The sequence below is a fragment of the Phasianus colchicus genome, chromosome 2 (assembly GCF_987193195.1).
Source record: "Phasianus colchicus chromosome 2, bPhaCol1.hap1.1, whole genome shotgun sequence".
NCBI classification, from domain to species: Eukaryota; Metazoa; Chordata; class Aves; order Galliformes; family Phasianidae; genus Phasianus; species Phasianus colchicus.
In genome coordinates this window covers 48,328,605-48,342,825 of record NC_143437.1, presented here as the reverse complement: position 1 = coordinate 48,342,825, position 14,221 = coordinate 48,328,605, and the positions used below count along the sequence as shown (strand labels likewise).

Here is a 14,221-nt window from a genome sequence, read left to right as displayed (position 1 = left end):
CCTAAAAGTATGGCATTCTGTTTACCAGTAGGGTGTCCAAATCTAACTTAGTTTAATCACAACGTTAAATGTATGCTTATTTTGCTATATCTGTTTTCTTTGTAATTTATCCATGCGTAGGGAAGAAGGGTCTTTCTGTATTAGGAGAACACAGGAGAAATTCCTTATGCTTGGGACAATCTGTGGTTAGTATTTTTGCATCTGCTAATAACTGTTTTAGAAGAATACTGCACAGGCAAGAATATGTGAGGATGAAAGCATATGGAAGTCCTATCCACTTTGTTCTCTTAACCTGTCATCATTGTCAATTTACAGGATTTCAAGTTGTGGTTTTCTTTTTTATTGATTTTCCTAGCAGTTACATGCTAGCATGACATATCTAGGGATGGAAGCAAGGCAAATATAATTGGGATTTGCCAGAGTTCTTACCGGGATTTCATTTGTTAACAGCTTCTCTACACTCTAAAAAGGATATTTCAAATTTCAAGTCTCACCATGTCAGCACTTTGCCTATCACATCTAGAGAAGGCAAGAAGCATATTTAAGATAAAGGACTCAATAATCAATATTAGCAAAGAGGAAAACAATTATGGAGTATGCACTGAGTGTGTTAGACTGGGGCCCACCATCTTTCCCTAGTACTGACATTCCTTTATTTGTTATGTTTAGTTTCCTCTTCTCAAATTAACGTAGTTGGTTTAAGAATGTATCACTGATACTGGCACTTCTGTTTTGAGACTAATATTACTCTATATATAGTGGTGTAGTTAGAAATCTTTAATACTCCCATTTGCCCCCTCCATCGATCCCACATTACAGACTGGGTGTGGAAAGTGATAATTTACAGTGTTAGTTTAAATAAAAGTAATTCACTAGGCAACTCCGCATTCTCATCTGAAGTAGATTCATTTTTAGACAATATAAATCTTCAGAGTTGCCAGAGTGGAATGAAACAGATATGCATGCTGCACACTGGGGTTTTCAGATTTCCAAAGTGCTCAGCCATAGACTTTTCCCATAAGAGTTTTAAGGAAACATTTCTTGTACTGAATCATAAACTGGAAATACCACCCCACTAATATTAAATAAGTCATGCCTCCCATACTAACTAGATATCTGTAGCTCAGGAGAGTAATTATTTACTCACTAAACTGTTCTTTGTCTCTGGGATTTAATGTATCAACCATGTGGTGTTAGGCCATCAAAAAGTTCACTTGATATCCTGTTACTGTTTATATCTAAAGGTTTAAAATTAAATAAACGATTCCTGAAAAAGGAATTCTATTCTAACTCAACATAAAAATTGAATGGATTTGGCACATTTCCTCTACGCATTTTTTTCTTGAAGTCTGAATGTGAATGATTTACTCTTTTCTGTCATCAGAACACAAGAGCTGACGCAAGAGTGTAAAGCCTTACTTCAGCAAAGGCTCTATCTCATGAATTTGGTTAGATGAAAAATAATAAAAAATGAAAAATAACCCACACTGAACAAAAAAATTATCATTTGTGCTTTTCCAGACTATCTGATATCACAACTTGGTTACATGCATTTCTGAATGGAAAACTGATACTTATTGCATGGAATAATTTAATATAATGTTTAGAAATAGGAGTAAAGCATCACAGTGAAGGCAAAGGTTATACATAACAAAATCTTAGCATTGCAGTTAGCCTTATAACTTGGACTGTGCTCTTGTGTAAGCTTCTCATTAAGGTGTTCAGGGCCATATTTTCAGAACAGCCCTTTGCTTATAGTTTCCAAATTTGATGTCCCTTGTCAATGCGAAGCACTCAGGGCTTCAGACAAGGGGAAGATGATGGTGCATGGTAGCTTTAAAGAACAGCTAGATATTTAGCTAGTGAAAACAACTGCAACATACTGACTTCAGTAGACTACAAAACAATAAATTAAATAGTTTCTCCACAAAGAACATATTGTATACCTCAACTTCTGTCTACCATAGCTTTTCCTATCTGTTTCAGGAACATCACTATCCATAAGCCTCATTAGACAGAAGCCTAAAGAGGCTATGATCCACTTTGTTACCACAAAAGAAAGCTCCACTGTATGAGGTTGTTTTCTCTCCTTCCACTGTTGCTGTAAGACTTTCTACTTTACATAACTAATGAATTCAGATACAAGGCAGTGCTCAATCTTTTGCCTCATGAAGTCCCATTACAGCAGCCCAGAATTAATGCTGCAGCTCCTACTAGTGCTCTAGATCTAGCACAAGAGTAGCTTTCCTTCAGGCCAGCCAGCTACTCACCAGCAAACCCACCACCAGGAATGGGATTATGTCAATTTGGACACTTTTGCCCCAGCAAATAGACCTTATCTGCTCCTAAACTTAGTTAGCTTATATGACGTCTAATCAGAGTTATGTTTTACAGCATTGCAACACGCTCATTTTTTATGATAGGAGAAAAAAAATTCAACTTCACACATGTATTTACCTGGTGGGCAAGAAATACTGATAACGCATTCTGCTGCCAAATGATACATGTTTGTTTTGCAATAGAAGGGAGAAGGATAAAAACCTCAACCTGTTGTCTCATCATGCTGTTACAATGCTCCATTTTACTGGAAAGATATTAAAAAGCTCAAGCCATTTTGCTATAACTTTATGCTTCTCAAGTGCATTAGAAGCAGGATTGGTGTGAAGTTGCTGAAGCCTAAAGACTTGCTGAATATAATCAGTATTCTGATATGAATGATAGATAAATTTCTTCTTTCTTCACCAACTACATACACCAGTGATTTAGGACTCTTGAGCTCAGGGTTAAAGACAGCATAGCATCAGAAAACAGCACATAGAACCTTTAAACTTATTCCTCTATGAATATTTTTAACTTTTGAATTTGTTTATTAAGATAGTGAGGGTATTTTAATATCTTTACATGAAAATCTATTGTCTTTACTCCTCAGACTTGCCTGACTTGTAGCCATGAACAGAAGGAAGAACAGCCTTAACTTAGTTAAGTCTTTACAATAAAGTTACAAAAGGATTGAGCCTTTACTCTAAAGAATCAGTAGTTACACTAATTTCAAGCTCATTTTTATGGTCAAACATCTAGTATACATGAATAAAACTTCTTTTAAAAAATCACTTTTTAAATCAACAAATAAAAGTTCAGCAAAAAGACACAGAAAAGAAGGATTTTATTTGGGGGTTTTCATGTGTATGTAAAGATCTTTTCCATATGCATGCTAACCCCCAGTTGCATTAGGCTCAGTTTACATACTAATCATAACAAAAGATGTTTCCTTCTGCAGTGGTTACTCTGTACTTCAACTCCCCAGCAAAAACAGTCAGACTTGTAAAAACAGATGTGTCAAAAGGTTAAGAAATGAACAAATAGATTTTCTCCAGCTGCATAAAAGTAGCTGACAATCCCAACTCTCCAGATCACAAGAGTGAACCAAATATCTAATGTTGATTTAAAATGGAAATAATAGAAGGGGTGAAATTAATCTAGCAGAAAGTAAGCACCTGCATGAAGGAATAGTACCAATCTGCAAAACTAGACAATGTCTAAGAAGGATGAAAAAATCTTAACAAATATTTTAGTATACCATATATATAGTTACAAATAATTTAGTATATAAACTACGAATACAAAGCAGAATCCCTTCTATTCAATATGCAATACAATAAGGCATTATCAAAATAGTAAAGTATATTAGAAATAAACCATGTAATAAAATAAAGGTTGCTCAGCAAGGACTACAGGTATTTTTAAGCCTGGTATTTGTTATGCAGGCTGCATCAAATTTGAAACACTCCTTAATATTTGATACTTTGCTATTAACATTTGCCTTTCATGAATGATGTGAAATAATCTATATTTTTTCCCCCTACTTCCATCTTTGGAATCCAAACAAGATTAACAAGGCAGATCACCTTTCATGCCAGTTTGGAGAGAAGGGATTTTCTAAGACTCTTCTTTTGAATGCTCTCCTTCCCATCCTCCACCAGGTGATATCAAAGGTTAGCAAGAATTTAGCGTAGTGAAAAGCACCATAACTTAAAAATAGATTAATATGAAAAGCTATCCAAGATTATAATATCTGGATGTGTACTATCTGGACCATTCTCAAACCTCTAGATGTGATTGAGAAACAGAAGGAATCTTTACCTTGCTAGCAAACATGATATAAGTATATTCATAAGTACAGTGAAAAGCAAATTATACACAGGTAGCATACTTCTACAAATATTTACTTGTCATTCAGGAGATTAATCCATGAAGGGAACAATCACAATACATTCCCCATCTGCTGCCTTTTTTTTTTCCCTCTACTTTAAAGGCACAGAAATTGTATCTCTTTTAAAGATGAAAATTATTTTTCAAAATAATATCTCTTTTACATAGGCCATAATAAAATATCTACCTGTTTCATATACCAGTCAAAATCCTTGCAAGAGAGGTCAATGCTAGTATGAGGATATCACAGACAGTGAGAAAAACGTATTCAGGTTCTTAATATTCAAACCAGTTCAGACTCAGTATACTGCTCCACAGCTACTTAAAATCCACATTAAACCCCACTTGGGTTTGTCTTCCTGAACACATACACCTAGCCCCTTCTCTCACAACAGCACCCATGGGCTGGTGGGCACACAGCTCAGTGCCCACTCACAGCAGGTTTCTTCTCAAGTTGTAACTGCATGAGCACCTTCCCCTTGTCTGGAAGAGGCCCAGAAGCTACCAAGGGAAAAGGCTGTTCTCTCTGTCACCACAGCAAAGTGTTTGGAAATGCCAGGGAAAATAAAGACACCACACTGGAGCTACACAAGCATAGATGTCTCCAGGACTGGTTGCCCCGAGTTCTGTGGGTTTGATTCTTATACAGCTATGCAATTACTACAGTGACCAAAACAGTCCCTCAACAGTTAATATTTGCCACTCAGGTAGTAAATTAATTTGTTGCATCACTGAGAAGTCCTAAGATATATGAACAAAGCTGTAATAGTCAAAGCAACTGATATGTCAGCTGTGCTGCAACCAGCCATCAACTTCAGAAAAATCCTCCTCAGAAGTTTTGGCATAAAACAATGAGATAATGCTATGGTTGTTTTCTTTGCTATTTAATTCTTGGAAATCACAATTACCTTAGAGATTAGATGACATACCACAGTAAGCTTCTGATTTTACATTACTCAACAGTCACTAAGTGCCTTCTGTGCTTTGCAACATTTCCATGGTTGGCCCATGATGAAAATTTAAAAAAAAAAAAAAATGTTGTATGTACTTTTAACAAAACAGCATTAAAAAAAAAAAAAATCAGGTAATTTCTAATAATACGTGCTCTGCTTTTAAAGTCTACTGGAAATTTCTGGGATAAACAAGCAAAGTTGAGAAAGATGAAATAGATAGCAGGAGAGAAAACTCTTACCCGAAAACTTGTCCTACAGTACACGTAGATTCATTTTCACCAAAGGAGCATGTCTACAAACACCATAATTCAGACTTTGCCCAACAAATATTTATCTGTCTTCCAGAAGGTAATTACCTACTGCAGTTTTCAAACATTTTAGAAATATTGTCTGCAGAGCAACCCACCTCCCAGGATTACCTCTGCACTTATGAAGCAGCGATAATGATTACTCTCTGGGAGACGTTCAGCCCAAGATTAGCACAAGATAGCTAAGAGTCATCCTCTCACTCTAATTTTAAAACTACAATTTTGATACCACACAGCTGGACACGTGCCATCACTGCAGGTCTCCAAGAGAAGTCGACTTTAAAAAAAAAAAAAAAAGAATAACCTCTTCTGGGAAAGTTTTTCTTCAGTGTCTGCTGCTCTGCAGAATCCTTACAGTGTTGAGTGCTCTTTCCATGGCTAGTTTAGTGTTCCAGCTCTAGAAAGCTGTAAACATTCCAGGTGATATCTTTCAGTTATCTGAATGTGGAAATCCTCCAGAATTGCTTTCCATAAGCTGTCCGGGAAATGCTGTTTGGAACATTATTTGTACTATGGCTAGGACTTAAACTCCCCTACAGACTACGTAGCAGACTGATGGAAAAGATTTTCCTAAAATAGTAGCATCCCTCCTGCCCACACACCGCATTGCTAACCTACACTGTAATAATCTTGTCAAGTGAAATGGGAAAAAAAAATAAATGTATTTTTTTGTTTGCAGAAGAATAACTATATTAGTTAGATAATAAATAAACTACGTGAATTTAAGAACTTAAACAATCTCACATCTTCAATGCATGAGCATACTGATACATTCAGCACCTCCTTTCTTCTCTCTTCTGGAGACATAGTTAAGATACTGAAGTTACTGAGTAGGACCAAAGCCACAGAAACCACATATCTTTAGTTAAAACAGAGTAAGACGTACCACCCTAACTTCTTTCCCCAAGGTATGTATGACTAGTATATCTTCTCTTGTTCCAACACAGCAATGGAGGAATGGGGTATTGTTTTCCAGTTTAGTTATTATTTTAAAAAGAACTATTTTTTCAAAGTCAAAGCTGAAAACTTGAAAGACTTTAGAAAGAGTAGAAATAAGAAGAAAAGAAAATGTAAGAGCTTGAAAAGAGAGACACTCTTAGAAAAAGTTTGTTTTAAACAAAAGCATTCTTATGAACAGCAGTCACATTTAAATATGAGCTTCAATCTGGAGCAAAGTTAAATGTTATTAAAGTTAGGTATAAATGAAGGGAGGAAATCAAGAGAGACTCTTAAGATAAGGTGAACAGAAATCCTGAAGGTGGATAAAATTCATTGCTAGGAAAGCAACATATAACTGATATTACAACATATCAGTTTCATATAGTGATAGAGCTAGTTATTAAGCTAATAAAAACTATATAGACCATGTATCCATCCAATGACATTTGCTGCACGCATGGTCATAATCAAAACTGACTTTTCTATTAGGTAGAATTAAAGCTTTAGCATCCATATGAATTTAGGTCACAGGAGCATAAATCAGGCATTCAATGGCCACTGCACAACAACCAGTACAATTACCACATCTTTAAAACACCTCATACTGGCTGCTGTCACTGGTCATGTTTGCCATGGTTTATATTCTTGGTAGCACAACACGTACCTGAGTAAAATATTCATAGAGTCAAAACATCACACCAAATTGCCCTAGCATTAAAAGATAAATTGTAACTGTAGTGGAGGACAGTATGTATACTGAATTATGCTGAATTACAACTACAAATTATTGCTCTATAAATGTTTCTGAGCCAGTAGTCATATCATTCCATGTGTGCTAAACAGTAAATTCAAAAGAAAACTCCTAGAAAATACAATGAACTATCCATAGCAGTCATGAATGTCACCAGCTACACACTTCCCTGCACTTATTAAAATATATCACACAAATCTAAACAAACACTTCAGTGGGTGGGAGCAGTAACTTGTTTCAAAGAAATTATCTATCCCTGTTCTCAAAAATTACGACCAAAGTTTGCAACAAAGAAGTTGCAAACAGCAAAGGACTAACTAATGCAGGTTTTCCATTAACCCTTTTCTTTCTATTTGAGGGATGTGTGATTTAAAGATGAGCTAAAATTTACTCCACAGAAACAGTATTGAAGTATGAAGTGAGGCAGGATCCCCAGAAAGATAATGGTAATTACTTCTTCAGATTTTCCTTACAAGCTCAATTTTAAATTGAAAAAAGCTGTCCAATGCAGAAGTTTAATTAGCACTGGCAGGTCTGAACTGCTTTGAAGATTTTCACAATTTCAAATATCAGAGAACTGATTAGAGGTTTTAAGGTTGGATATGGGGAAAAGGAGTTGGGATGGTAAAGGGGAAGAAGCAAAGGAGGCACTTGTGTCTCTCTGCCAGCATAGCTCTAACTTCTCAGTCCTACACTTGACTTTGATCAAAAAAGAAAAATAAACTAACTCAGTGATAACATTCTTAGCTGCTGTACAGACATACAGGAAACCAATTTAATTGTCTCCCAGCTCTGTTCCTCAGGTAGCACATCTTCCCAAACAGGAGTACAGACAGAGTTTGTGGTCTCATCTCCTGGCTGACCAGGAGCACGTTTGCTCCTTTTGTTACTGTAACCTGAAATCAAGTATTTGGAGTTTTTCTATCACATTTATTCAAAAAGAAGTTGTGCAAGGTGTGTCAGGACCCTTTCTAATACACTTGAAAAATTTGGAGGAGAGAGACTTTCAGCTGCATGCATCAGAAAGTAAACCACCTCTGTCAGGTAAGCCTGACCCAGTTCTGAGTTGCACCTATTTTTAACAACCTTTGATTTGGCCCCTATGTTCAAGTATTGATATCTCCCCCAATTCAACAAACTGCAATGGCACTTTTATCTTTATTGCAGGCGCTCAGCTTTGTTCCTGTGAGCAGAGAGTAAAGGTCAGAGAAATCTCACTCTTCTTCTCAAGCAGAGTTCCTCACTTCAATATTAAACATATCCAATGTGCATTCACTTAATAGTTACATGTCAATTAATACACCAGCAATATAAATATTTTTAGATTAAAAGTTCTTCCACCACAGTTACGTGGCACAGACACTATACTTGCTTAGACAGACATTAAATCACAGCTCTGTAGCAGTCTGCATTATCCTACACAGCATGCAGCTCTTTGAACATCACTCACCTTACAGAAGCCAAAGGTCTGCTACATCCCCACCATCTTTGCTTGACTATATTCCCTTTTTAGTGCTAATTTGATGACAAACTATTAGTACAGTCTTGATACAGAATATAAACATACTATCACAGCAGGAAAGGTTAAAAAGTTTTCGTTTTTCTTGTTGTCTTAAATAAAAAGGTCAAGTGCTAAGTTAGATCTTGCATTTTTTATTTACTTGTTTTACATTTATTGGAAATACCTCATATCAATTCATGAGTAATTTTTAACACACATCTAGCAAATATATTAAAACTACTTTATGCTGTACATGGGCCACATGCAGAGTCATCACTATTACACTGCATCAGGTTAATGCATAGAGAAGCTCACTGATTTTGGAAAGAAACAGGCAGGTAAGTAGTTCTAAGCGTTTACAAAAATTTCAATTTCTTCCTGCTAATCATGTATCTGTCACTGTTTGCACTGTACAAGCCAAAGAAATGGAAACAAAAACTGCAGTAGATACACCCTTATAACCTGCATCTTCGTAATTTTAGGTTAAGAACTCATTCTTACTACTGAAACATCATTAAATAAAACATATTCCCCAACTTCCTCATAGCTTTTCTCAGCCAAAAGCAATTAAGATACCGTACCTGCAGGGAGTGATGAGGAAGGGAGGGAATGCCTGATGAGGTTATGACCCTTTTTCTGATAAAAAACAAAGATCTCTGACTCCATTCTACAAGACACAGAATATTGAAAATTACAACATTTCTGAATTTCCCCTGAAGTTGATTCATTCTTTTCAATTCAAGTCTTACAGCAGGATCAGCATTAAATTCAGAACTGTGCACTGATATCATGAAAAAAAAGGAGTTGATTGTTGAAGTTTTCCCTTTGACCTGAACAAGTCCACCCTAAATAATGAGTTACATGCCTCTGCCCAGGCACATTGCCGTTACATGTTAAACTCATTGCAGAAATAATGTTCATGAACACTTGCTTTTATCAGGTTTAAAGTCACACTGGACTTCCACTCCTCTGTCTGCTGTAGCCTAGGCAACAGCTGCCTGGAAACATCTGAGGTAAATTGATCCCTAATTCTTACGCAAATACATGTCATTGCTTAAAATGAACTGAACTGACAGATTGGATCTGATCATTTCTTTTTTTTTCTGCACACACTTAATGTGAAAGCAGTGTTTCTTGACAATTTGGCTCTCGTCAAGATCTACTTCAAGATCTACTGTCCATCAGCGAAGCTGACGATGATGATAGTGGCTGTTCTTTTGTCTACTTGCACACTAGTATTACCTTGCATATCAGGGCTGAATGTCCCTGAACAACCTCTGCTGTAGGATAACCACTTGTAAAAACAACCTTGATACACGTTATAAGGGTTTGCTCTGGGACACTGGCTTTCCTAGTTTCCTTGCATTGCACTTGGAATAACTAAATTTCCAGCAATGGCAGTAGGAGTGCAAGAAAAGTGTGTGATACAAAAGTTACAAGGAAATTCTTCCTTTCTTATCCGTGGGGGGAAAAAATGATTTCTGTATGGGTCACTGAGACAGCGGTTCATACAACATTGTGACCAAACATGATACCATGATCACTGAATCCACAGAACCCTCCGGACATCTCTGGCATAGTCTTGCCTGGTTCTTCACTCTCTCTACCACATTACTGCACACCTCACATCTTCAGTTCTTCTCCTGACTTTCATTTCTTTAATCTGATGATCAGGACAAAGACTCAACTCTGTTGTGTGGAATCAGACATCAACAGAACAGCAGACAGAGTTGTTAAGGGGTACTTCAGTTACACTGGTCCAACACACACAAGCTTTAACACTCACAATATGAAGAGAAGAAAGAAGCAACTTTTGACATATTCCTTTTCTCTTCTTATGACATGATATTCTCAAATTAACCACTTGTCAGTGCAATCATATACTATTATTAAACCAGAAACCTGAGAAATAGAACATAATGGTTTTACAGATTTTCTTTTTCAGGCTTTCTATCAGGATTCTCTAGGATTACCTTTATTCCTGTAACAAGAAAGAACATTTTACAATAGAGCTAAGAATTCACCAAAACCAAAATAAAATGATACCTTTTTCTGCCAAGAGAATAAAGTTGAGTTGGTTCCATCATTGTAAAAAGGAAATAAGCTACTGTTTTGTTCAGGCTGAAATGGAGAATACAGTGATCTCAGCTTGCTTTAGAGGAAAAAAAAATCTACCTGCCACTAGAATTTCACACTGAGATTGCTATCACAGCCATTGTGGTTTAACAATTCCCTTCTTTTTAGCACTGAAAACATAGCCTTGGACATTTGATTAACAAATTCAGTCTTTCCATGCGTAAACACAAGATTCTTTTCTTAAATGGTACAACAAAGGGTAACAAACCACATCACAGGAATAAGCATGACACTAGCACGTTGGGAAGTTAATCACAGGCATCCAATCAGCCATTGGTGAGGAGAAATCTGCATTAACATACATGGTTAACTTGATTTCCTGCAGCCTCACTCTTTACCTGACAGTCTGTTCATTTCCCATTAATAGGCAAGAGGCATTTCAGGGAAATTCCAAAGCTCAACATAAATAAAGGATTTGTTAGTGGCTACTGCTTTCAAGATAAGAAATTACACTGGCAGTCAAGGTATCTGAACTAATTAAGCCCTCCTAACCACAGAATGTTTACTCTGAAAAAAAAAAAAAAAAACTGGCTTCAAATGCTTTCAATGCAATTGCTGTACAGAATAGCCAACAAAAGTACTACCTGTTTGCACAAAGCAAGATGGAAACACAATGACAAGAAACCTTGTCTGGATCTGAAACTCAAATGTGTTTGACTTCAGTGTCGAGTTTCTCAGGTATGAATGAGCGATAAAATCAATGATAGCCAGACAGAACACGCTCAAGTAAGAAAAAGAAGAAAAATCTTTTAAAGAGGATTATGCCAACCACTGAGCAAATACTGTTAAAAAAGAAAAAAGTCACTGAGAATACACCTTAAAATCAGAGCCAGTGTTTGCTCTGCTTTAGAAAGAAACTTTAGAAACTTAGAGAGCACGGATCATAACCATAGATTTCATTAAATAATTGTATGACAGCTTATCTAAGCTGAGTACAGCATTTTAACCAGAAGAAAATAATTGTACCAAGTAATCAGTAAATACAATCCTAGGACTTTGAATGAAGAACCCATTTCTCAAAACCCATACATCTGTAGTATGTTTCACAAGCAAATCCATTTCTTTATGTCACTTCCAAGCCTCTGCAATAAGAACAGGGGTCTCCTGACTTTCCCTCTTCACAGATGCATTTTCAGAGGTTTTTGTTGTGTGTTTTTTTTTTTACCTCCTTGACACACTTGCACACTGACTCCTCCAAACTGAGATGGTTCAATCTGTTGATGAAATGATACCTACCTTTCTTCTATTAATTATATTGAATCTTCTGTGTTATGTTGTATTCAGACCTTACCTTTCTCCAGCTGCTGTAGGTATTAAAGAGCCTCACAGCAGTGGAGAGTCAGTAGTCTGTACAGATTTAAATTGACAGCTGCTTCTATTTGCCCCAGGATGAGGTCTGGGAAGGGGGGAAGCAGAGAAGGGAGTTAGCAGAGTAAAACATTGAGTATTGAACAAGGAAAAAGAAAAAAAAAAAAAGAAGAAGAAGAAACTTCCAAGATGGCAGGCTGAAATTCCTGCTTATGAGTTGCCTATAGGGCAGTTGAGTTCCTATGAGGATCCTTAGGTAAGTCAGGGATTTGTTTAAGTATCACAGGCAAGGAAGTATACACACACAGATTTCAAAGGCTGGCCCTCAAGCCAATGAAAACACTTTCCCTCTGCAGGCCACGCACATTGCTGTGTGTAAAGCTGTCATTTATGTCCTTATGTAACACAGCATTAGAAGTATCATGTTGCCCTGGCTGGAAGAGGAGTGGCCCCTCATCCATTTCAGAGGTAATGTGTGTTTTTAATCACTTGATTCTATGAGCTCTGTTTGTTAGCACAGAGTTAGCTAAACAAAGAAGGAAAAGGAGTTAAATTCACTTGTTTGGTGTGCAGAAAGCAGAATATTTTACTAAGTTTTTATATGAATCTTAAATTCAGCCTCTCGTTGAAATCCATGGCACTAAAACATGATTTACCCTATTGAATGTTTACAACTGACATGGACAATCAGCTGCAAAGCTCCAAAGCAAATTGTCTCGGGGTTGACTAAACAGATTGGATTAAAAACAATAATAATAACATAGCTGTTCCCTGTTGGCTTTTCTCCTGAAATATCACAGGAAAGTAAGCAGATATAGGTGAATACAGAACCTTAGCTCCCTCTTATCTGTTTAGTTGAATCATGAGATCGTACCACTTTGTTAAGAAACCAAACAAGCACATAGCCTTCATCATATCAGCCACTATGCAATCCTCAAATTGTTTAAGCCTAAGTACTGGCCTAAATGCATTTCTCCAATAAATTTGCAGTACTGACTCCAAACACGCCAGTTTCTCTTGTGATAAGTACTTTAAGATTACATTTTATACATACTAGTGGTAGGACTGCTTTCATTAACAGCTTACAGAAGATATTTCAAAATTTTCTTCACTCTTTTAAGCAGAGAAATTGCACACTGCAAAAAAGTTTTAAGGACATTTCACTCCACATCTCATTTAAATACAAAGTTTTGCTGTAAAACCTTGACCCATACCTCTCAAAGTACCTTAAAATACCTTGAATGGGCTTCAGAAAACCATTCTGTGCTATTAGTCACAATCATATTGTAGTACAAGGACATGGCACAGCAATATTAAGTAACATCGTACAAGAGAACAGTGGTATTTATGTGCATAGAACAGTACCTAAGCCCTCTGAGTGACAATGCTGTCTGTCTGACTCAGCACCAGCTCAGATGCCTCCTTGCATATGTTGGAGCCTCTGCAAAATCCAGTTGTGCCATTGGAGCCAGTTACTGGATAAAAGAGGATGGAAATACAGTGTGCAATAATGCAATTACTATAAATGATTTTCAGCAGGGCCCCAATATCAAACAGATATACACAACAAAACAAAGCACCTCTAAAGTCAGAGTCTTCTATGCAGTTTTAGAAACTGGAAACAGAACAGGATCTAGATAAGAATACACAGATGGCTGTTTTTAACTGGCTGACAGACTGCTTAACAATGCCATGGCTAATTAAGAGAAAAAGCTAAGTCCCTAATGGTTAACATGGAGATTGGGCCTGGGGTAAGGAATGACAGAGTCCAGCAATGGTGACAGCAGGGACTTGAACAGACTGCTGTCCAGCTGAAAGTGACTCAAGATAGACAACAAATAGACTCTGTGTGTGTGTGTGTGCGCGTCTCAAGAGAAAGTTCCTTCAGATTTTGTTGTTCTCAGAACTCGTGGTTCACCAATCAGCTTCAGTCATTCATCTTCCAGGGCACATATTAGTCCTTCAAAAATTAAGTAGCAAATAAAAAGTAATTTCTTTAGAATCTTTAACTAAAATCAGTGCATCAATTCTAATTGTAGGACTAAACTCAGTGCTAAACAAAGTTGGCACGTCAGGCAGCATGTCAAATACTACAACATTTGTAGCACCAGACTAT

General features: G+C 36.7%; 1 protein-coding gene across 6 annotated transcripts in view; it reads right to left on the bottom strand.

Moving 5' to 3' along the window:
• Positions 1-14,221, bottom strand: part of PLEKHG1 (pleckstrin homology and RhoGEF domain containing G1) — a 127,089-nt gene that overhangs the window by 65,674 nt on the left and 47,194 nt on the right. The window contains exon 1 of one of the 6 annotated variants that reach the window (XM_090135583.1): positions 9,243-9,328. The exons of the other annotated variants lie outside the window; for them this stretch is intronic. Within the exon in view, the coding sequence (XP_089991709.1) occupies positions 9,243-9,327 (85 nt within the window). The 5' untranslated portion in view covers position 9,328. Of the gene's footprint in view, positions 1-9,242; positions 9,329-14,221 lie in introns of those variants that run through there. 6 annotated transcript variants of the gene reach the window in all.